Source organism: Rhipicephalus sanguineus, chromosome 2 (assembly GCF_013339695.2).
Source record: "Rhipicephalus sanguineus isolate Rsan-2018 chromosome 2, BIME_Rsan_1.4, whole genome shotgun sequence".
NCBI classification, from domain to species: Eukaryota; Metazoa; Arthropoda; class Arachnida; order Ixodida; family Ixodidae; genus Rhipicephalus; species Rhipicephalus sanguineus.
Window position 1 is genome coordinate 63585628 of NC_051177.1, and position 23803 is coordinate 63609430.

Sequence of the window (23803 nt, forward strand, 5' to 3'; positions counted from 1 at the left end):
AAGCACTGCTATTTGCTTGATTTGATAACAATCAGCAGCGGAGGGAGCTTAATGAGTGCAGAGTTGGCCTAAAGTTGTACTGACCCTACGAAAGTTAATGGTGCTGTATATTAATTTCAGTTTCGCTTTCTAAGCTGAATACTTGACTAAAAGACCACAACGCTTAAAGCCTCTAGTAAATCAGCGAGCTCGGACTCACATGACCGGAAAAAAATAACAGAAATCGACAACAGCACAAGTGAAGCAGACGCTCGATTTTATTTGCAGAGAGCCATCACAGTTAGCACTGGTCAAACGAGACAAACATCGCGGGAATTTTATTTCACGTACACTGTGTGACAATGTTTACGTAATACTATGGGCCCTACAATGAACATTGTACCCTGTCACCACATCTAGCAGCTGCAGCCCAAATAAAAATTTATCATAGGTTAATATACGAATCCGAAATGTGCAAGCATTTATCCCGATGCCTGTTTCATGGTCTTTGTGAAAGGTACACATTTTGACATTTAGGGGCAACAGCCAGGCTGGATTTGCCATTCTGGTTTCTAAGCAGGCCTGAAGTTAACATTTATACAAGAAAATGTTAGGGAAGTTATTCATAGGCAACTAAATGTTTACAATCTGCTCTAATGTATCTAACATTGTTGAGTATTACCTTCAGAGGTACCCAACAGATAATACCCAGCATGTTAAAACCAGTGCAGTTAATACTACTAATCATTACAAGACATAAGGCTGTCACCTTTAAATGCGAAAATGGGCTTTTTGTGCAGTTTACCAGTATAATGAGAACAGAATGAAAGCAACACGGACTTTCTTCCGTCTCTTAATTATTTAAGTCATAAAAGTTTGCATTGCAAACCTGCACATGGTAAAAGACTGGTTGCAACCCATACAGCTGCTTTTTTTTGTGGTTGAACAACGAAGATCTAATGTTATTATTATTTTCACATAGTACAACACGTAATGTGTAATGTGTTGCCATTCCCGTGAAGGTGCGACATCGCCAGGTTGATATTATCAAGCAGTCTAGAAACGCAGTGCATCCAGAATCCAGTCACATAACACAGCACAAGCTGTACCTCAGTTGCTAGTGATGCACCAAGGCCACAAGAACAAATGAGTAGGGGGTGTGTAAATAGAAAAAAAAAAGATTTAATATCATATAAAACATCAGAAAACAAACAAACGGGTTTTGAATTCAATATTTTCATACTTCTGAAGCGGCATCACACACGAAACTTACACAGCGTTTGTTTGTAACAAAAATAACTCAGGCTTACATAAACTGGCAAGCGTATGTAGCACACCATTAAAAATTAGACGCCGGAAAAACCAAGGAGCTCGAATAGGATAAATGATTAGGTGCTTTGAATATTACATGGAACATGGCAATGATGACGCTAATAAAACGTGTTACTAGATGTACGTACAGCACTGTGTTCACTGTCTGAGAGAAACAAGATATTTACGCACATCATTTTTAAGAGATCAGAAATGGTGATGTTGTTCAGATAATAGATCTCAACAAAATTGTACTCGGGCTGTACAGCAGAAAGCAAGCCAATCATGTGAAAGTCATGTGCCCGAAGCACATGACTTTCAGTGGCAAACAGTGTTAAGACACTGTTGCCACTGGGCAACAACAACAGCCAAAGAATAATTCGGAACAGTCCTCACATCTAGTGTTCAGTCTCTTGCAAGAGTCCAGCATTATTATCTCTACGTATTCAAAAGAAATGCATGTTTAAACAACTTCGAATAGTGAATCCTTCAATCCGATACTAATAGCAGGGACTGCTCAATTTTTTGTTACCAAAATTTTGAATATTTGCACAGCCCTAATAATAAGCGAAAGAAGTCAAGCGCGCAGATACATCGGCAGTTGATATGCTATTGCCTTGTCTACTTGTGTAGAAGGCTGCATTGCCTATGCCAGAATTAATGAGTTTACAGACTTAGCAATCACGTACAATGAATTCAATGATGTAACCTGTGCACCAATGCGTAACATGTCACACTGGCCACCACATGAGCCCTTCAGAAAGCACAAGAAACTAGAACTTGTATATACAATACAACCTAACACGTACCTTATTGGTGCTATCTGTGGATGTGACAGACACAACAATATATTACACTGCTGCATGGTCAGTGAACACACACTGACATACACGAACCAAATCACAATTTGTTTCTTAAGTTGTGCCACTTCTGCACAAGCGTAGAATGACAAAAGCACTATAGAGAACACCGAACCTCCCTGGAAAAGTTTTTTGATGTGGCGGACGCAAATCGATGCACACGTCTGATGAAGTCGAACGAAGTCGGATGAAATCACAAAACTGATCCAACTCTGTAGATCTTCGGCACAACATGAACACAGTATTCTTGAGCACTGCACGACAGTAATGTCTTCTCGTCACAAGGGAAAAGAAAATATGATTAAGAAGAAGAAAGGGGGGCGATTGATGGTTGAAAAAAGCTGCGCGAGCTTGTCAACGAACAGAATGTCACAAGCCCACGTCTTCCCGCCATTTCTCTGAAAGAGTCGGAGTGCAGGGTGGATGGTGACGATGGGATGCACAGTAGGCAGAGTTCAGGTGCACAGAATGTTCGAAGCAGTGAGGCTGTGGGTGGGATGAGAACTCTTTGGATGCAGATGTCAACTGGTCTTGATGCACTTTTCCTTTCGTTTCCGGCACAGGTATTCGTTGCCTGCATGGTGTGGCTGGGGATCCATGGGCTCTTGCTTGATTCTCCTGAACTGCCGGTCATCCTGCAATGCACAGTGGTCAGTCATTGAGTGCTTCCATTCGCATACAGCTTGTTTTTGTCAAACTGTGGTTCTATACTTCTACATTTGCAGTGACCAGCACGAGAAAGCTACGAAGAAGCTTTCTAGTGCCAGGCCGTTGGGCTACACCTCGTACGTGGGTGAACACGTAAGGAGAACACAATGTGTCGTCGCGCTCACCATAGCATACTGCGTCATGGACATGGCTGCCTGTTTTTCCTGTTTGTAGTTGTTGAGCCGTTGTGTGAGAAACCTGTAGCAGTAAAACACAAGAATAAAGGAAAGTCGACGAAAAAACTCGTACCAAAATAACATAACAGCATAAACCTAACTGCAAAGAGGGGATTAATACACGACTGTCGTACAGTTATCTAACATATTAGCAAAATGAGCCACATTGACCAATTTTTGCCGGGAAACGTACAACATACGAGAAAGCTTGGCTCTATGTTTTAGATATATTTGACAACGCAAGTGCAGCGATTACTTATATAATTTCGCTACGCCAGATATAAACAACGTCGTCGAATAACTTTTGCGTGAAACCGAAGCAGTAGCTACACAATACTCACGCGACAGACGCCACAGCCTGAGATTGTGGAAACCACGAATAACGCAAGTCCAATGCTCGTGCATGAAGCCTTACATCGATTCGGCATTCATGTTTCATCGCGTAAGCTGGGGTGAAGCAAAACATCTGCGCTTCAATCGATCGACCACCAATCGAACGTCACGTACGTACCTTTTCTCCTTTGTCAATCTCGTCGTAAGCTTCTTGACCCGCTGTATCCGATACATGAGATGGTAGTTTTGCTGCGTTCAAACAAAGGCAACGAGGTACAAGTAATTAGTGCACGTGGAAACATTCCTCGAAAAAAAGAACGAAACGCACATTCCAGCTGGGACGTCGCGCTTCGCTAGGCAGCAACACTTACCTTTTGGATAGCGTTGTAACGCTTGAGCAGGGAATAATACTTTTCGCAGTAAGGTTCGGCGTTCGCACTTGGCTTTGGCGTCGCCGTGCTAGCTTCGCTCGCATTCCCGTTTGACGTCGACGTCGATTCACCGTTATCCATCGCTCTGTGAATGTCACATACCAAATATCTAGCTGCGCGCTGTCGCCAGTTGACGACAAGCCGCCATGACGTCAGGCTAGTTCGTACCGCGCAAAGTCTGTCGTCTGCTGCTCATTTAGTCTGAATAACCAGCTGTAAATTGTTACAGGTGTGCAAAAAGTTGCAATATATCTATTGACTTGTTTATGTACGTATTTATAATTTATATGAGTTAATCTTAAAGCAATAGCAAAATATATGTTATCATGTTTTTAGCGCTGTCTGCGGTTGCTTAGCATTTGTCGCGACCAGCAAGCCTGAGCACTCTTCAAGCAGGGCGGAGCTTTTGTTTTGTTTCGAGCGGCGATTTTCCACGGACCTTGACCGTAAAAAGTGTGTTAGCTGCCTGCAGCGGTTTCGTGGAAGTGATTCGTTCGCGAACGTTTGCCTGCTTCAGTGTTGGAAGAAGAGAGGACACCGTGCAGTGACTGGGTTGGCTCTTGGTTGCTCCGTGGCATGCCCCGGCTACCGACGGCGTCGCCAGCTCTGACCCGTGGCGGCGATGATCAAGTTCTGCGCGCTCAACTCGAACGACACATCGTCGCCTCAGGATGACGACGACTCGCCGGTGGTTACCAGGGAGGCTCAAGAGGAGGAAGCCTTCGGCTTGTACCGCAAGGCACTCGGTCAACTGCAGCAGGAAAGCCACGACGAGGCCCTAGCGTCGTTCCGTGAGCTCCTAGCGCTACCATTCATCAGCCGGTGCAGCGCGCCGCCCCAAGATGACAACAGCGACGCGAAAAGCGCTGGCGGAACGCTTCCTCCCGCGCTCATGCTCAAGTACGTGGCTCTCAAGAACCTGGGCGGAATCCAAGTGCGGCTGGGAGACTCCCGCGGCGCTGTCGCCGCCTACCTGGACGCCGCGGAGATCGACTCGACCGATGTCACGCTCTGGTACAAGATCGGTCGACTCGCTCTCGGCCTCTACCTTTACCCTCTCGCGAGGATCGCCTTCGAGGAAGGGTTGCGTTGCAGCGAGCAACACTGGCCCTGCCTTAGCAACCTGATGACGGTGCTGTACGTACTGAACGACCACTTGGGCTGCCTAGAATGCGCCGCTCGGGCGCTGCGACTAGACCCCGGCTACGTGAAGGCGTTGGCCTTCAGAGAGGCCGTGTTTCGGGAGAACCCCGCCCTGAAGAGCTGTCAGGACGGCGTGTTCAGGGGCTGCGACCCGTCGGTGTTTACGCGAGCCGTGAGCAAGGAAGACGCGGAAGCCGTGCTCTCGGAAGCCCGCGAACTGAGGGACAAGCGCCGCGAGCTGTACACACCCGGAAAGTTGCCCCGGCTACCGCTGCGCAAGAAGCTTGGCGAGATGTCCTGGGTAGCCCTCGGCCAAGCGATGTTGGAACTGTACGAGTTCATAGCTACCGCGAAGCACGACAGTGACGTATCGCTGGCGTGTAAAGTGGACCTGCTGCGGAGCGAGATCGATGACAAGCCTGTCGCCGAAGTCACCGACTTGAAAAAGGAGTCCCCTTCGGACAGCCTGCAGCAGGGCAGTGGGAACTCCTCGGGCGACCTCATCATCTGCATGAACACTCCCAGCGACCCGACGTCGCAGGCCGAGCTACCTGAGGGCCAGCCACAAACGGAGCCTGTGGAACCACAGTTAGCACAGCCAGCTGACCCGGGGTCGCTGGCTGAGCAGCTTACCATTGTGACTCAGGAGTTAGCTACTCCTGATGAGAACGGCGGCTCGAGGATGACAATTGGCAGAGGCAGGAGGGGAGGGAAGCGCAAGCGACTCTCTCTAGAACACTTGGATCCATCTTTGAAGAGACGCTCAGCAAGGGTTCGGAACACGCTGCGTAAGACGCAGGAGAGCGTCAACTATCAGGAGCTCTTGACCCAATTCCTACCATCTAGCCTCGCATACGAGGGCAAGGACGATAGGGAAGACAGCATCCCAAACTTCTCTGACCTGAACAGCGACCACACCTATGGCATGACCCCGACTGGCACTCTTCAGGAAGATGTTGACAAAGTAGTCAGTGACGCTGAAGGCATAGAAAAGACTGAATCAGAAGCTGTGCAGAGGTTTATTAATGAGCATGGGGATAGGCACACCCTTATGGACCTGATGGAAGACTACCTGTGGGAGCTGAGCAGTCGAGAAGATCTTCTTTGGCCTCCTCGTTTGTGTGATATCTTTGTTGATGTGTACAAAAGCTTAAGACCACATATAGAAAGACCATCTATCTTTGCAGGGCATGAAGAAGCTGCAAACATTTTGCGACATTCTATGTCGACATTGCTGTATTGCGAGTTTATGATGGACAAGGTTGTTGTGGCAAAAGCACAGGCTCAGCCATCTGCTTCAGTATCACCGAGGAGCCCAGGCAATCAGCTCGGACCAGAGTTTCCTAGTGCTCAATTTGGGTGTGACTTAGAATTTCTTGCTCAGATGTCGGTGAGAGAAGGCGTATTTGAAGAGAAATGGGTCCCGTTTGTTCTTCGATCGTTCTGGGCAGAGGCACGGTTTTTGATGCTTAGTGGTGAAACTGAATCTGCTGTGCAAGTGCTCGAAAATGTTCTTTGTAGGATTGATTATGAGAGTCCGCCTGACAAACAGCCTGTAACAATACACATAACAAATTGTAAAATGAATGATGTTATTTCACGAGAGGTTGTTCAGGAACAACTTGAATCGTTGCAGAGATGCCAGTCTCTTGAAGAGGTGCATCGTCTTTTTGAGCTTGGTAGGTATAAGGTAGTGGCTGACCTGTTGATTCAGACATTTAAAAAGCCAGCCTCTAGAGGTCGCAAGCTACATGCTAAAGCAAACATTCCTGAACGCCATGCCCAGCTCATACTTTTGCAAGAGTCACTGTGGAAATTGAAGGACTACTCCGGTTGCCTGATTTGGGGTGAGGCTTCACTAAATGAAGCTCTGAATGAGTATCTTTCAGTGACAAGTTCAGCACTAAAATGTGACTGGTCAAACACAATTGTCATAGTTCTGTCAGATATTCATCGTTGCATCAAGCACGACATGGGACTGCTCGGTTGTCTTGAGAGCCCAAAGCTCACTAGAATGGCACATAACATCATCAAGCTGATCAATGTGCAGATGGATGTCAGTGAGTCCAGCAATGAGATGGCAGTGCCCACTGTTCTGTCATGGAATATACTGTACTATATACTCAAACATGAAGAAGATAAGATACAGCTTTTGGCAGCACGATCTGAAAGTCACTCGGGCGTAGCTAGCTTTGGTGAGGCTGGAAAAGCCGCTGGAATGATTGGCGCCCTACCTTCATCTTTGATGCTTTTCTTCACGGCCCATGAACACTTGGGAAGGCGGTCTTGGTGTACATTATCTGATGGTGTTCTGTTGTACTTGTTTGTGGATGTTGTAACCCAGGAGCTTTCTGAGAAGTCTGCTATTGCAAATGCTTTCCATGAACATCTTAACAACGGGATTGAGCAGTGCTTCTACTGTCTTTATGGACACCCTCATCGTCGTGGCAAGGTTAAACACCTTCAAGAGCACAATGCAAAGCAAGTGAGTCTCACATGGGACAACTGCAAACAAGTCTTTGACTTCTTCAAGCCACAGTATTTACCTGGCTTTGACAGCTATAAAGCCAGCACTGTTTCATCAGAGCTTGAGGTGCTGCTAAAAAGCATCGCAGCACTGGTCCCTCCTGACCAGGATCCCAGCAACATGGAAACCACTATAGCTGCATACATTGATGGTAGTGTTGATACTTTTCCAACCCTTCCAGACACTAGTAATTTTAGCCCATTGGTTCTTGAACTGTACTACCTGCTTGGTGACTACTACTTCAAGAACAAAGAGTTTGCAAAGGCCATACGCTACTACACACTTGACGCTTGTCTGAATCCTGACCGACTTGACTCTTGGGCGGGCCTTGCACTTTCACGAAGCACCCAGATAGAGCAGCGTATTAACTCATGCGAGCCAAAGAATGAGTCGACCATTCAAAAGAGGGCTGCATCATCACTTAGATGTTTTAAGCGTGCACTCGAGATTGATAACAGTAACTCGGCGTTGTGGATTGAATATGGATCATGTGTCTACATGCTGCAGTCGAACATTTCCCGACAGCTGAAGCAAAGCAGCCAATTTGTGCTGAGTGATGAAGCCGCTGAGGCTCTTGCTAAGCGGAAGAAGGAACTTTTGGAAACTGCCAAGAACTGCTATGAGTCGGCGAGCCATTGCGAGGAGGACTGCAGGCGCGCTGATGAAATGTGGCTCAACCACTACCTGTTAGGAAAGATCACACATAAGCTGGGCTACTCACCAGCCGTATACCTGGACCACTTGTACCAGTCGTTGCAGCATCTGTATGAAATGAAAGCCGTATATCCACGGCGAATCTTGTACCACTCACCGCCACCACTTTCGATAGAATCACTAGAGCTTTACTATAAGATTCATGCCCTTTCCATGAAGTATCTGCTCAGGTATGAGGATACACCGGCACCCAAGGACGAGCTGCGTGCCATTTGGAAGTATATTCAAAAGGCAGGAAGCAGCCCATTTGCAAAGTTTCAGGAGAAAGCTGAGCTCTATTACTCATCGGAGGATGACGAAGAGAGTGATGAAACTGGCGGAGAAGAAAAGGCCACTGAGACAAGCAGACAGGCTAAGAAAAGGAGCCTGGAGACTGACCACGACTACTACCATGCAAAGAAGCCACATCTAGAGCAGAAACGTGGAGATGTGAAGGCTTCAACTACTGACTCTCCTTCCTCAGCAGATGAGCAGGAATTGTCAGCTGTAAAGGAAATTCTCGACTGTCTCCTTTCTGTTGTCAGTGAAAAGTTAGCAGCCGAAGAAAGACAGGCTTCATTGAACCGTGCAGAAACATCCACAGCGGCAGGAGATGAGCCCATGGTGACGGCTAGGGATGGTCGAGGTGTCACGCCATCAAGTGACTCTTGCCCTGTAAAAGCCCCATTGGAAGTGAAGCAAGGGAAGTGTGTCGATGCCCAGCGTCAAAGTCCTGCAAAGGAGCAGACCGCAGTAGTGCTACACGATGAGCAAAGCGTGACAGATGCCGACAGCGGCAACAAAAAGTCCACACTTGGTCAGTCCTCTGACACTTCAGAACAAGTAAAGGGGTCCAAGCTGGAGACGTCAGCTCCAAACAGTGATCCATTCCTGAAGCTTGAAGAGGATGAAATGAAGCAGGTCCTGCTGAAGACGTGCGTGCATGCCATGAAGGAATGCTTGAGTCGCTTCCCGCAGCACTTCAAGAGCGTCTACTACCTGGCGCGCTTCTACTGCCACTCCAAGCGCTCATGCAATCTGCAGCTGGCGCGCGACTACTTGCTTGACTCTGGACTGAGTCGGCCGACTGCAGCAGGGTCAGATTCAGCACCAGCCGTACCTGGCCTGTTTGCCGAAAGGAAGACCACAAATTTCTTCACAGGCATCTGGCACACTCCGGGTGATGAGATAGATCGTGCGGGCAGCTTTGCAACGCACATGTATCGTTCCATCGTACTGCTGCTGGAGATCCTGGAGCGGTGCAATGATGTGGACATGCTGGCACAATTGGCGGTCCAGCTGAATCGTGAGCCAGAACCAGAAAAGAAGTACCTGCGTGACGTGGACCGCACATACTTGGCCCGGAAAGCATTTGAGACTGCCATGATCCTGGCTAGCCGGCGGCTCGATATTCTGATGAATGAGGAGCCACCTCCCGAGGACGATGTGCTGGTGTTGGCCCTGCTGGATGTTTACCGAGTGTTCCAGGTGTTCCAGAAGCAGGGCGTGTTTGTGGACGAGGCTGGTGGAGCGCTAGCCGAGTCGTACCGCCTCTACAAGCTGGGCGAGGTTGACTCGTCACCGCCCATTGCTGAACAGGCTGTCATGTTCTGCGCTCGGCGGCAGCACAGGGAATCCCTACGCGCCCTAGAGGCGGCGGCACACGTCTTTGAGCAGCAACCACTCTATGATGTGGATGGAACGGCCGGAAGCTATTCGGATTCGCTCTGAAGCTTGCTAGGCTGTGACAGTAAGCAGTGGTGATGCCGGATGTTGCCTGTTTCTCACATAATGTGTTCCTTATCATGCAAAGTTTAAGAAGCTGGGAAATGTCTAAAGGTTCAACATGTGGATTGTCTCATTTCTCAGCGTTGTTACACAGCTTCATGAAGCTTTGCAATGTGATAATTTTAGAATGTGTGAAGTAGTGCTTGTAAATTGTCCTAAAGGTGTCACTTGGTGTAGTCCGGTTCAGCTGAGATGCACTCTCAAGGTATACTGTGAAATGTCAGCTTCAGTGCTTGCCAACACTTTTTTCGCCGTGAGACACAATGTGAAAAACAGTAGTTGCTCCTATGTAGATAAAGTCCTAATAAGGTGTTTCACACACATAAATGTGCGCCAGTCTTACGTTTCTTTATTATGCCTTGCACTTATTTGTAAAATGTTTGGCCAGTCAGAACAACATAGTAGTAAAGTTATTTGTCAACAATTAATTTGGTGTTATGTCGACTTAATATGTGCATTGCATTCCTGCGATTTAGACTAATGGCATATAGCTGCGTAAATATCACTCGGATTGTATGATGTCAGGAGTGTACATGGTTCAGTTTTTTGAACGGTGTGTGAATCTCCTGTGGGACACTACCTGTCCTCTCTGAAGTATCTGTGTGGTTCGGGAATCGCGCTGCCACTTTTTGTTGCACCTGCGCTGTGTACACTTCAGCATGCGTTGTAGATAGCACAGTGCTTGTGCACAAGGCGCAAGATGTGAATTGTGTATAAATTAATGCAAGCAGGGCATCGCCATTTAGTTTTGCAACGCTTTGCTGTATAGCGTATGAACTAAACGGCTATGCTCTGCTTTTTGCAAGTAGTGCGTGATGTGTCATGATCATCGAAACTGTGCGAATATAATTGCTTTGGAGGCAGTGTCTTTTTTTATTCTCGTGTATATATTTGGATCTATTTTATGTCTATGTCGCAGTAAAGTAATATTTTATACGGCTGCCTCTATCGTTTATTTTTTGTGCAGTGATGCCACATTAGCGAGTGTTTTTGGTTACCTATGCTGTAGAAATGCGATATCTTTTACACATTTTAATTAGGTGTGTGAAATAATACTCTGTTAATCTAGTTGAATACGTATATTACAGAAAAGTGACCTTCAAATATTGAATTATTGCATGTAGGACTTTTTAACTATGTTCATAACTGGATATCAGTTCAACTGAGCTTGCATATTCGCAGATGGATGGCCATATTTGTTAACTGGCTATATGACAGCGCAACCCAAAGGAACTTCACATCAACAGACGGTTGTAGTGTGTTGTGTTTGTTGAGACAAGCTGTACAGCTCTGTGTATCCTTTTAAGGGGATGCAAGCATGGTGGCTCCAGTTATCCCAAATACATTGTCTTGCCAGTAAATCGAAAATATATGTGCAGACTGCTTATAGGTGGACTGCCCCTCATTGAGGAGAAGTCATTTAGCAGAAGTCTACTACTCCAAGTGTTTGTTCAACAACATCGTGGGCTTTCAGTGGTTGGTGATGATAATGGCTGCACAGTTGCTTAGATCAGTAGTAATAAATGCGTTTACTTGCTTCCCAGTGATTGAACTAATGAATCTTTTACTTTTTAAACAAGTATTGACAGTCAAGCATGCCACTACGTCTGTGTTGGCCGCGATGCAACTGATGTTCTGTGCAAAATTTCGTTTTATGCAAAATAACAAAAGTATCTTAAAGTAACAGGGGTTCTCTTCAATAATCTTGAAACATTTCTTGTCTCGAAAAACAGTATTTGCTAGGAAGAAAGACCTCATGAACTTGTCACGTACTGTATTCTGGCACTATGCACAAATTTTGAAGGAGTTCTGAACCACTTTTCCACGCAATCATCGAATGACCTCAGTATCGCGGAGTTTATTGCCTCACGAATCGATTGGCGCAAAATTGTCTCGAATCCGTCAAGAGCGAGCGGAGTTACAGGGGTTTGCATAGGCGTGCGCAAAGGGGCGGGAGGGGGCAGGGGGGGCGGCTGCCCCCCCCTATTCACCTAAGAGGGGGGCGCAAAGTCAGCCCCACACATTGACGTAATAGGGAGGGGGGGCAATGTCAGCACCATACATTGACGTAATTGGGAGGGGGGCGCTGCGACGAACCTTCGCCCCACCCCCCTTGTCATGCGCTTTCTCTCTTGTCCCGACGAGCGCGCTGGAATCGACACAGGGAGCGACGGAACGGGGCAAAGAAGTTGCGTCAGCGTGCGTCACGACCTTGAGCGCGCGTGATGAAACGCGATAGCTCTCTCCCGCTATGATTCGTGTGCGCGAGTGTGGCTCACTGTGTAATGTTAGCACATTGGAGCGCGGATCGGGCACGTGGCGGCACTACGTTGCAAGAAGCGAATCTGATCCAAGCGCCACTCTTGGTTTATGTCGGCTATTATCAATAGCATGATTTCTGTTGTTTGGCGTCATGTTTGGCGTTAAACAGCAGGCGCCCCGCCCACCAAACAGAGTCAGGACGGTGAGCGCGCCTGAGAAAACGGGAACTTCGCACTCAGCTTCTAAACTCTCCTTGCCGCGCATGACTGCAAGATTTGGCTGAGTTGTTCATAACAGTGGCTGCTTTCCGCAGGATGTGTTTTTCACCGGGCCTGAGTCCTGACGGGTGGTTCATGACTCCTCGGGGAGGTGGGGGGGGGGGGGCAGTCATCTTGACCACGGATACAGTGAACTAAATGCTCTAATCCATTAACTATGGATCCGCGCATGATTGAGAGGGCAAGCCGTAGCGCCATCTATTGTCATCACGCGCGGAGCTTTAATTTGCACTGCGGCACCCGCTGCATGCTTAATTGTGACGTACGAGCTCGTGTACGGTGGTATGAGCGCAGAATCACGGACTCTTGCAATGAATGAATATTAAAGCGAAAGCTTTACTGGCCTAGTCGAGCGAGTTTCCCTGTGTTGTGGCGTTGCAGTTGTGAACGAGCTAAGGACCATAGCACGAGTCTACAGCGAACGCGTTCGTCGGCTCGTCTGTCTACCTCTGCGAGTGCCCTTCCTCAGCGTCCGAGCCCAGTTGAAAAAAGAAAGAAAAAAAAAACGATTGGAACCATTTGGAAATATCAATGGGTCCAAATGGAAATAGCGATTTCTAGTTGGGTCAAATGGTATCACCAACAGGACCATTCGGCAGAATTGACATTTCGGCAAGTTGCAATTGGTTATGCATCTTTGAAATGGGCAGCTCAAAAACAAGGACACGAGAAAAAATGCAACACACCACAGAGAGTGTGTTGTACTTTTTATCGTCCTTGTCTTTGCGCTGACCATTTCAAAAATGCAGGACCACTCGAAAATTGAAGAAGCGACCCTTATTTACAATTAGGCCAAATGGGATCTCTAACTAGACCATTTGGAACAACTCAAATTCTAAATGGTTCAAGTGGATACGCTCACTTCCAACTGGGCCAAATGGAATCCCCAACTGGGCCATTTGGATCAACTGGAATTGCTGAATTGAAACACTCGCTTTTAGTTTGTTCAGGCGGTTCCAATGGAAATTTGAGCGCTCAATTTTATCAATGAATTTGAATTATCAAGCGCTTCAACTTCGTTTACTTGCAAAGCGTTAAAATAAGAGTTTATTTATAGCACCGTAAGTTATGGACCGCCGCGACGGCGAACGTTATAATAATCGTCACGTAGTTTTCTTACATTTTCCTACCGCATAAACTGTGCGATTGCTTGTCAGATTGGGCAAATTAAGGCCATTTTAACGTTGTGCTGCTGAACGCAAATGGGTTTATGCCATTCGCGTTATTTGGTAAAACTATACTTTTGCTGTAACCATACTTTAGCTGTAATTGCGTTTGACGAGTCATTATTGCCTTAAAGGGACACTAAAGAGAAACAATGAATCGGTTCAGATCGATAAATTGTGCTCTGAGAACTTTAATGTCGTTAATTTCGCCATCATAGGTTTATTAATAGAGGAGAAAATCAAGTTCAAAGTTTAATTTTTGAATTTCGCGCCGAAGTCTCCCCGCGTGACGTTACGAGTTCCAAAGCGTATTTATCGTATTTTGGCGCCATTGGCTCAACAAAATTACCCCAGGGTGGCTACTTGGGCTGGTTGGTACTGCATTCTAAAAGGAAAAATACGTTCTTTGTGCGCGAAACGTTTCAGAAAAGAAGACAGATAGGACAGAGCGCACACTTACAACCGCGAAAATATATATACTCGTGAGGGCGAGGAGATGACACACAGAGAAAGGGAAAGTGATGGCGCACGTGCAAAAACATCTTATTCACATCTTGAAATCATATTTCAACTAAGAATATACTCGTATTCATTGTCCAACAAGTTGATAGACGGGTCACTTACACACTCAGTTCCTGCCTTGCGAATCAAAAAAGCTTCGTGAATTTCACGTGCCCTCTTGTCCCTATATCTTGCCATTACCTGACAATCATCTAACGTGGGGGTGCACTCACACTTAGTACAGCGACTTGCCAAGTGACTGCCCACTGATACACGCATGAGATTTGCGTGCTCCCTGAGGCGATCGTTCAGACAACGCCCCGTTCTGTCCGATGTAGCATCGACCACATGATAAAGAAATGCAATATACAACTGCTATAATACATTCTACAAACATTTTTGCATGCTTCTTATTACACCCAACACTTGAAGAGCCTTCGGAGTTCACTCTTTTGCATAGGGACCCAAGCTTGTTTCTTGCCGCGAAAACGACCCTCACCCCTGCTTTTTCAACAATTCTTTTTAGGCAGTGCGAAACTTTGTGCACATAAGGTATGGCAGAAACTTTCGGCTTAGGCTCATCCTGAGTTGCGTGTTTTGCATTTTTTCCGTGCTTCAAATCTTTAAGAAGTGACTCCGCTATGCCTGAGAGCAAATGGTCAGGAAAGCCTACTGTCTTAAGTCGGTTAACTTGGTTACCAAAACTGCTCTCAACCTGGTGATGGCAGGACCTTGACAGTGATGCCATCATGCATGTTTTTGCAATTCCTCGCTTTACAAGCTTGGAGTGTGCGGAACTAAAAGCAAGCAGGGCTTTCTGGGAGCGGGGAGCGTATTGCCAACACACATGTTCTGGCAGGAACATAATCTCTAGGTCTAAGAATCTAAGCTTGTTATTCTCAGGGAACTCCGTCGTCAGTTGCAGGTTAGTCATGTTGTCCGAAAAAAATCTAAAAATTGCATCGACGTTCTGCCGTGTGTCACACTGTTCTGTACTATATATGACTAAAAAATCATCAACATAGCGGAATACCTTAACGGCATTTGTCTCGGCAAGTCTTGTTTGTATGCGTTTGTCATAACGAGATAATAAAACATCACTGAGGACTGGGGCTAAACATGACCCAATGCACACGCCCTGTTTTTGAATATACCACTTGTCGTTCCTCGTGATGAACATCCACTGCAGATAAAAGTTTAAAAGTTCAAGAAAGCTTTCTACGTCTGTTCCACAAAGTTTACAAAATTCCTTCTCACCGTAGCGTTGGATGCAGTCTTTCACCTCCTCGCACAGAATGTCCTGGGGTAGGTAATAAAATAAGACACGGACACAAGCGAAGAATAAGTGCACAGGACAAGCACCAACTTCAAACTAAAGTGTATTTCCTGAATCCTCGCCTATTTATCTTAGATCACACCACCACATTGTCACCATGGAGAGAACAACTGATACTGCTGTGAATGTCATGACGCCGACTCATCTTGATCATCTCTTATACCTAAAATGATAACAACACTAAAACGCGAAAAACCGCGCAGTCAAACACTGATACACTCGAAAACATCACAATAAAAACACGCATGCTCAGAATCGAAAGTTCCTATCACGCGGCAAGGGTAGCAACCAGGTTGGCCGAAAGGAAAGCTATCTCACACGGGAGTAGGGTCAGTGAAGCCTGGTAAACACACACGGAATCGCTCTTAAGAATTAAAAACGCTTCTACGATCTCTCTGGACAGCTTGTTCCTGTTCCGGTACATCACCTCCGTGTCAGACAAAAGTGGTTCAGATGGTTCACACCCTCACTGCCGACAGTGCATCGCGAGATGCGAGTATGGCGAACCTTTTAGAGAGCTGAAATGTTCTCTGAGCCTGATGTTCAAACATCTGCCCGTCTGGCCAATATATTTACGTCCGCACGAAAAAGGAATGCAGTACACAACGTTACGAGTGCACGAAACGAACCGCATACCGTGCCTAATGGTGCAGACCGCCGTTCTGTGATCTTCCTTGCTGCACATGCGCCTCTGCAACTTTGGACAAATGGCTTCCACCTTGTTTTTTGCAGTGAAAACAATGTCACTGTCATGACGTGATGCCACCTTTTTGACGCGATGAGAAAACCCGTGGATGTACGGTATAACCGCGAAACTATTCCTCTATACCGTTTGACCCTTTGACGCACTCTGTGCTCCCGTTTTTACTGTCCTTAAACATTTGAAGGCGGCCGCGGCAATAATAGACTCTGGGTACACAGCCTTCTGAAGCCTTTTCACCTGCCCTTTCATACTTTCTGTCATCAAATGTTCGCAAGATTTCTTTAGAGCTGAGTGAATGCAACATCGATGCAAACATCGAAAGCAAACATCGATGGAAGAGAAAAGGTCCTCGCTAACATCCAGACAGATCTGACTTGGCTGCGCGACCACGGACTGAACAAGGACGATTGCGAACTGCGTTTGATTGACTACACCGAACTGAATGATCGTCAAGGTGCGTGCGGGACTAATCTGCGAACCAGGGGCGTAGCCAGAAATTTTTTTCGGGGGGGGGGGGGGGGGGGTTCAACCATACTTTATGTATGTTCGTGCGTGCGTTTGTATGTGTGCGTGTATATATACGCAAGCAAAACTGAAAAATTTCTTTCGGGGGGGGGGGGGGTTCAACCCCCCCCCCCCCTTGGCTACGCCCCTGCTGCGAACGCTAAGTAGGGGTGAGTGCCGGACGCCGAGTGCATGGCGCATCTACCTATCGGCAGCTAGCGAACTAAAAGATGGCACAACATGTTCAAGTGACGCGAATTCTAGCTACCGCCCATTTATTGCTGTGGGTTGGCAGTGTTTTGTTGTATTGTGCCATTCTTTTCTTTTCGCTTATGTGCCATCCTTTCTTTTTCGTTTCTTTGTCGCGGGCGGGAAAATGCTGAAAATGGAAGACAATGACGGTCACGCTCTGCGTGGCTACAATTATCATTAGGATTAGTGGGGGATTAAAGGGGAAGAAGAAGGCAGCCATGCCGTCGGTCTCTCTTCTTTACAGATAGATAGATAGATAGATAGATAGATAGATAGATAGATAGATAGATAGATAGATAGATAGATAGATAGATAGATAGATAGATAGATAGATAGATAGATAGATAGATAGATAGATAGATAGATTAGACAGAAACGCTCAAAGTACCTTGGTTTCGCTAAAGAATGCTTCGCATTTAAAATGAAAGGTGCTTCAAAAGTGCTGGTGGGCCCCTTTAACCCAGCGTTTCGTTGAGCTATGCGAGATCGGATACAACAGAGGTAGCTGCTAGCCTTACTTCCTATAACAATCCAATTTGCTGCTACCGATCTTATTACTTGTCCCTTGTGTCGCAATTGTGATATTTTTTGTTACCGTAAAATCCCGAGCAAGACCCCCCCCCCCCCTTACGGTGATGGATAATCCGATAACACTTGGCGGGGAGGGGGGGGGGGGGGCGCTTGCTCGGTTCCGGATCAACCCTTGAAATACTTATATGCATGGTTCATCTCTTGCTCTTTTTTTCTTTTCTTGCTGTTGTCGCTGTTTTGGTTACCTTGTACTGCGGATTTTCCCTTTTTTTATTTTCCCAATATAAAGACCTCTTCTTTTTGTGCGCGCTCTCCTGTATAGGCCTGAAAAGGCCCACAGTACTGCATGAATAAATAAATAAATAAATAAATAAATAAATAAATAAATAAATAAATAAATAAATAAATAAATAAATAAAATTCCAAGTAGCGGCAGACGAGCCGATAAGAATAAAGAATGCACAGCCTGCTTCTAATGAAATGCTTTCTCGAATGCGCATGTATTCACTGTTCGGCATGTATTCACTCGTCGGGCGAAAGAAACATTAAATAAAACAGTTAAAATGGCGTGAGGAGAGAAGGGGGCGCATATTTCAAGTCTCCTCAAAAAGGGAGGGGGGTCGCTTGCTCGGGATTTTACGGTAGACGAGAATACTGCAGCGAGATGTGCTATAATTATTATACCACATAATAAAAAGTGCGTATTAATTCAGGGTTAGAAAGCGATCTTAATTGCTGCCAATAAGGCAGTCAACGACTGTAAACAAGAAACAATTATTCATGGACAAAATTATATATGCCTCTTAAGCCCTGTAAAAAAAAAAGGCTTCAGTGTAAGCCGGGTGGCGCTAGCAAATTTATTGAATCGGTGTCACTTGATCCAACACACTACATCGAATCGACCGCAGCGCCAGCGCTTCCAGTGGTAGCCATCCCGCGCCTCCACTCTAAGAAAGAAAGGTGTCGCTTGTCTCTTCTTTGCTACGCATGTTACTCTCCAGAGAGTCACGTTGACTCTCTTTAGGAAAGACGTGGGATGTGTAACTCTCTTTAAAAAGACACGCTAACTCCTTCTTGGAGAGTCGTGCTTCCTACGACACTCCTAAAGAGAATCAATGTGATTCTCTCAAGAGAGATATACATTTGAAAGTCATATGTGTAGCAAAGAAGAGTCAAATGACTCTTTTTTGTTGTTAGAGTGTAGATACCCCTGGTTGAGATCAGAGTGAATAGGCAGCATCGCCACCGCTGAAGCACAGGTGTTCGTCTGGGGTTGAAGGTGTTTTAAGTATATGTGCATTTTGAACGACAAAGCAGTGTTACTTTTGGCTGAAGGATACATCTGTTGCACCCTGCGGACCTCCACTAAAACATATCCAAAGAGGAATGTATGCTTAACATGGTTAAAATAGATTTACATCAGAGCACATCAGCTAATACGGCGGACTGATCACGCGTGCCTGTGTATACAATGTCCTTTGTCACCTATTCAACCTTTCAATGCTTATTCGTTCTGTATTGCTCGCATCGCCGGATGGACATTCATGTATTTTAACGTACACTTGCCAAAGCGCGTTATGCTTGGTGAATGCAGCGGTTCGGAAGGCCTCTTGTGCGAATTGCTTCTGCATGACATGTACTTCCAAAATGTGGGACTGCAGAATTTGTACTTGAGATAGCATTTTATGATTAGTGCTTGCATTGGGGTCATATATCTGACCAGAAATGTGTCTCGTGTTTAATAAAAAAAATTCAGAAGAATGTGTGCAAGATCCCGGAGGCCACAGGAGTCATTCGCTAAGGGCATTACTTAGGTTGCACTACATTAAAGGAGCACTGACACAAAAATTTTGCACCTTGCTTTTTTTTTTGTTGCAATAGATAGCTTATGATCCACTTATCACGGCTGCAAACCTCGTTTGCGCCAGTGCGCGACGGTTATTTATTTAGAGACGTTTTTAGAGCGCCCAGTCGCAGTTTCGGTTTCAAAGAGCACCGAGCTAGACAGCGTCCTCCGGAAACCGGGAAAACACAGCTGGCCACGTGAACACGCAAAATTGTGACGTAGGCGGCGCGCGAACGTGGGTGCGGTGGGCGCCGAACCAGGTCAAGTGGCGCCAGCTATGGAGGATTAGAAACAACTAACAAACGCGTAATCTATGTCCTCCGAGCATTCGGAAGCGCCCATCTCGACTCGTTAAGCTTACAGCATCGATTATTTGACGATGGCTCTCAAAAACGGCGCCGAATCGGGAGGAATACATTGCTGTCGAAGCTTGAGGACATGAATCTAAAGCAAATGGAAGCATCAGTTCGGAACTTACACGTTACAGAGCGCACGGCGGCCACTTGATAGATTCGAAGTGGACGACAACCGCTTTTGGCAGTGCTGCCATGTTTTTCGGAGGCGCGAATGCCTCGCCGGCGAAGCTTGCCGTGCAAGTTGGACAGCTCTCGCGCGTGCGGCGACGGCCGACGTTCTGCGGCACCGCGCCGTTGCGGCAGGCTAGCCGCTAGCGTGAGCGGACCATAACATCTGCCAACGGGCACGACGAGCGAACAGCGGAAGAGAACACAACTAGCACACGCAAAGCCGCAGGCACGGAGGAAGAAATGGCAGGTAGCACGGCACAAGCGCAAGGGCACAACCAGCCACCAGCCAACACAAACTCGTGACGTAGGTTTGTTTACGCATCCCCCGCGTTGATGTCGGCGTCGCGAAGCGCTCGCATCTCGCTCAGTCGCGCGGCATGCACTTTAAAATTGATTTTAAATATGTTCTAGGCTATATTGGCCCTTGATATTTCGTAGACGTTGTGTACGGCTCCACATACATCTATTTCACCCATTATCTCGCCTTCGAAATTTTGTGTCAGTGCTCCTTTAACAAAGCCGGCGAGCTGAGTGTCACATGAAAAACCCTTACAGAATGCGTGCTGAGATTTCAAAGTTATATTATGATCGGTGAAGTTGTGGAGTGAAGTCTTTGATGGGCTCTGTGGCGACACGCCTTTTCATTCACCCTTTTGTATGAATGGACAAAACGACATATATATTTCATATTCACTTATTCATTTTGTCCGCGTCGGGCTGAGTCACAATGAACCATAGCGTCATGGCTTCTTACTACCCTCGCCCACGCACCCATGTTTGAAACTTTGAATGTTCCTTTCTAACGCTTTCATGTATATCTAAACAGAAAGGAGAAAGAAAACTTGGAGGACGCGTGAGCTTCGCCTTCAGGAGTAGAACGCGGTAGCGTAATCGGGCCCCGTGCACATCGCCTTCTCAATTGCTAGCCTGGCTTCGGTTCTCGATACATGCCTAAATCGTGCCGTAAGGAAACGAACGATTGTGCGCGTATCATTGGCCGTTTCAAAGTATCCTAGAATGTGTACTGTAAGTACAGTTTTTAAGTGCCCACTACGCCATAATTATTCCTTTTGCGAATCAGCGAAGGGCCCACTACACGTCCGTAAGGCAACACGCGAACCTACGCCACTGTTGACTTTTTCGATGCTTTTGCTGATGATGATAATTAAATATGTCTGAGCGCTTTGTAATGGGTGGGCCTTTAAAACACCCACTAGTTGAGCAATTCACGTGTTTTGACACGTGGCACGATTCTACACTTCTGCCACACAATATTACATGCGTTAAGGACACTACTTCCACTACATCACATTCATAGAGTGTTTTTTTCCGATGCAGTTTCAAGAAATACCATGGCTCTGCAGTAGAACACCTGCTTGCCCCGCGGGCGCACCGGGTTCGATTCTCAATCGAACCCATAGGTTATTATTATTTGTTTTATTTGCATCTTTCTCGATTTTTCGGTCACGGACAAGATGATGATTTTTCGCTCACAACCAACGACGCCGTCACCGACGCCGAGACCGCCATTGAAATTTCTGCGAAACAAGCTCTTTAACGCTGTCGCATTAAAATATCGATTTTTATGTTTCACGCGTCGATATAAGTGGAAGGTGTGCCAGAAGGAGCCGCATTCTCCAGGCTGTTCGGCCATATAGGCGCACATTGGCACTTCTGATCGATCGTGTTAATTATGCACAAGAAAAAGAAGGAAGAAAAGATACGTATACCGGCGACGAACTTAAGGTACTTGTAGGCCGTCGTCTCCGGTGCAAATAGTTCCGAAATGTTTTATAAAGCATTAATACTATGCACGAACAAAGGTCTTACTCCAACGGGGTTTGTATGTACAACCTCGAGAGCTCAGCCGATGTTCTTTCTTCTTTTAAATCACCAAAGCATCGCGACAACAACGTTCTCCCGACAAGGCGTGGTCGACGGGCCTAAATTTTTAAATACACGTAGAGGGGGGAGCTTGAGCAAATCTCTGTGTAAACACGTCTGAGCAGCACTCCTTTTCCCAGCGAGGGTCTAAAGGAGCACAGCGACGCTTATGTGTCATACGAGCTAGGCCACAGGCTACGCGATGCAAGAGCTAGGCCATGGTCTCAAGACGTCTTCTGCAATAAGAAGTCCTATCACTTAAGTGCCGTAAAGCTTCCCGAAGGTCAAGTCTCTTACGTTCGTGCGTTGCACAGCGACACAGCAGGTGTATCGCGTTTTCTTTCTGGCGCCTTCCACACCCATTCTGTGCAACAAGGTATGAAGAACGCATTTCCGACCGAATTCGTCTTGCAACAGGATAGAAAGTTGGGCTAGTTGGTACAAATGCATTCTTGATGCAGCGCTAAAAGACAGAGGCTATAAGGAACATTCAGCGCTCGTCCTGTGTGAATGTTCAAGAACGAATTCGTCTACCGTATTCTCTCACAAACTAGTGCAGCACTGTTCGGCCCTGACTCATGTTGCTAGCGCTTGCTATATGATAGATAATGTAAATGCCGGCAGCAAGCAGGGGCGTAGGAAGAAATTTATTCCGGGGGGGGGGGGGGGGGGCACCTCCTTGATCAGGGGCCGGGCAGAAAGATGTGGTCGAGTGTCAGTTTGTGCCAGTGTGTCGGAACGGAACGAAAACCAAAAACGAAAAACGAAAAAAAAAACAACGATTTTTTTGACCGGAACGAAAACGTAACCGAAACGTTACCTATTATTTCGTTCCGGAGTGAAACCAAAATTTTTAAAATCGTTTTTCGGTTCACGCGAAAACTTGGTGATCCGGAACAATTGAGGTCATGCAACGTGAGCAATTATGCATATCTCAGGGTACAGTATTAGAGCGTACCTCAGGCAGGAGTTCCAAAGCAAAGACATGTTGAAATTGTGCGAAAAACGAAAACAGTGGCAACCAGAGATTTTTATATTAACGCAAGTGGACTTCTGCGCGCCTGTCACGCAGGCCAGCGTGGAGCGGGCACTGTCGGCGCTGAAGTTTGTTACAGCGAAAGCTGTTATGAGATCACAGCAGCCATAGCTGTCCGCCGCCGCTGGTCTCCGTAACCGCTATGGCATGAAATAAGAAAAAGATTCGGCAGATCCCACATCTTGTAGGAATCGGTTTCATGCGAAGCAGTCAGCCAGTTGTTCTACGCTGCATTTTCTGGCTTTGAGCCAAGCGTTACGAGGTGCATCGACGCGTTTTTGTAAGCGCAGTAGTTCTGTGCACATCACGGGCTTACCAGGCACATCGACAACACTGGCGTTGAAAAGGTAACTTATGGTGTGACGTAACGTCAGCACTCGCGTTTGAGCACATACGTCACCATTATCCAAACGAAGGGCACTTTACGGTACGATGATGTGAATATCGTACGTAACTTTCGTTAGCGTATTCCTCCGGGGTCGAGCAACGCTTGAATATAGCTTTCTGAATCATAGGAATGGAAATGTAATGTTTATTACACTTCTATGAAAGCGGAGCCAACAATTGACGTTAACCCGGCATTACGCCCGTATCATAGGAGTACATATGTAATGTTTATTGCTTTTTTTATAAAATATGATAGCCAGCACTGAAATCAGAATTGACGCTGCTCCGACATTACGCCTGTATAGGGTCCTTTTCCAAAGCAGTTTACTGACATGGCGTGGGTATGCGGTAAAATACCTGACTGCCACTCAGATTGCTTGGATGCGATTGCTGCTGGGATACCGATTTTTCTTCTTTGCATTCGTCGGGTCAACGCTGCCGATGTCGGTTTTTCTTTACGCTCTAGCATTTATAAGTTACTAATTTCTGTTCTCGCTGTTCCTGGGAAGATATAAACTGTCAATCACCTGCGGCGCATACCCGCTTACCGTTGCCCGTGGTATACGGGTATGTGCCACACGTGTCTGGAGGAAAGGGTAATTTGATGTTGGGTAATTTTGTTGGGTAATTTTGATGTATGC

The 23803-nt window shown here is 46.5% G+C and overlaps 3 protein-coding genes across 3 annotated transcripts in view; 2 read left to right on the forward strand and 1 right to left on the reverse strand.

Annotated features, from left to right (window-relative positions):
• LOC119383109 (pyrroline-5-carboxylate reductase 3) overlaps positions 1 to 23803 on the forward strand; it is a 600945-nt gene that overhangs the window by 268672 nt on the left and 308470 nt on the right. The window lies entirely within an intron of this gene.
• Positions 240 to 3978, reverse strand: LOC119383116 (uncharacterized). The gene is made up of 4 exons (XM_037651120.2): positions 3739 to 3978; positions 3546 to 3616; positions 2984 to 3056; positions 240 to 2785 (listed from the first exon to the last, which is right to left on the reverse strand). The coding sequence occupies exons 1-4, from the start codon at positions 3877 to 3879 to the stop codon at positions 2672 to 2674; spliced, it is 399 nt and encodes a 132-aa protein (XP_037507048.1). The 5' UTR covers positions 3880 to 3978; the 3' UTR covers positions 240 to 2671.
• LOC119383115 (calcineurin-binding protein cabin-1) lies at positions 4239 to 11642 on the forward strand. The gene has a single exon (XM_037651119.2). It carries the CDS (start codon positions 4421 to 4423, stop codon positions 9890 to 9892), a length of 5472 nt encoding a protein of 1823 aa, XP_037507047.1. The 5' UTR covers positions 4239 to 4420; the 3' UTR covers positions 9893 to 11642.

What these genes read in the sequence shown, in the direction of transcription:
- LOC119383116 (XM_037651120.2), bottom strand. Translation starts at nt 3,879, where the DNA reads ATGGATAACGGTGAATCGACGTCGACGTCAAACGGGAATGCGAGCGAA. An exon ending in AGATTGACAAAGGAGAAAAG is followed by an intron (nt 3,057 to 3,545) that starts GTACGTACGTGA and finishes TTACTGCTACAG; the next exon opens with GTTTCTCACACAACGGCTCA. An exon ending in CCATGACGCAGTATGCTATG is followed by an intron (nt 2,786 to 2,983) that starts GTGAGCGCGACG and finishes TGTGCATTGCAG; the next exon opens with GATGACCGGCAGTTCAGGAG.
- LOC119383115 (XM_037651119.2), top strand. Translation starts at nt 4,421, where the DNA reads ATGATCAAGTTCTGCGCGCTCAACTCGAACGACACATCGTCGCCTCAG.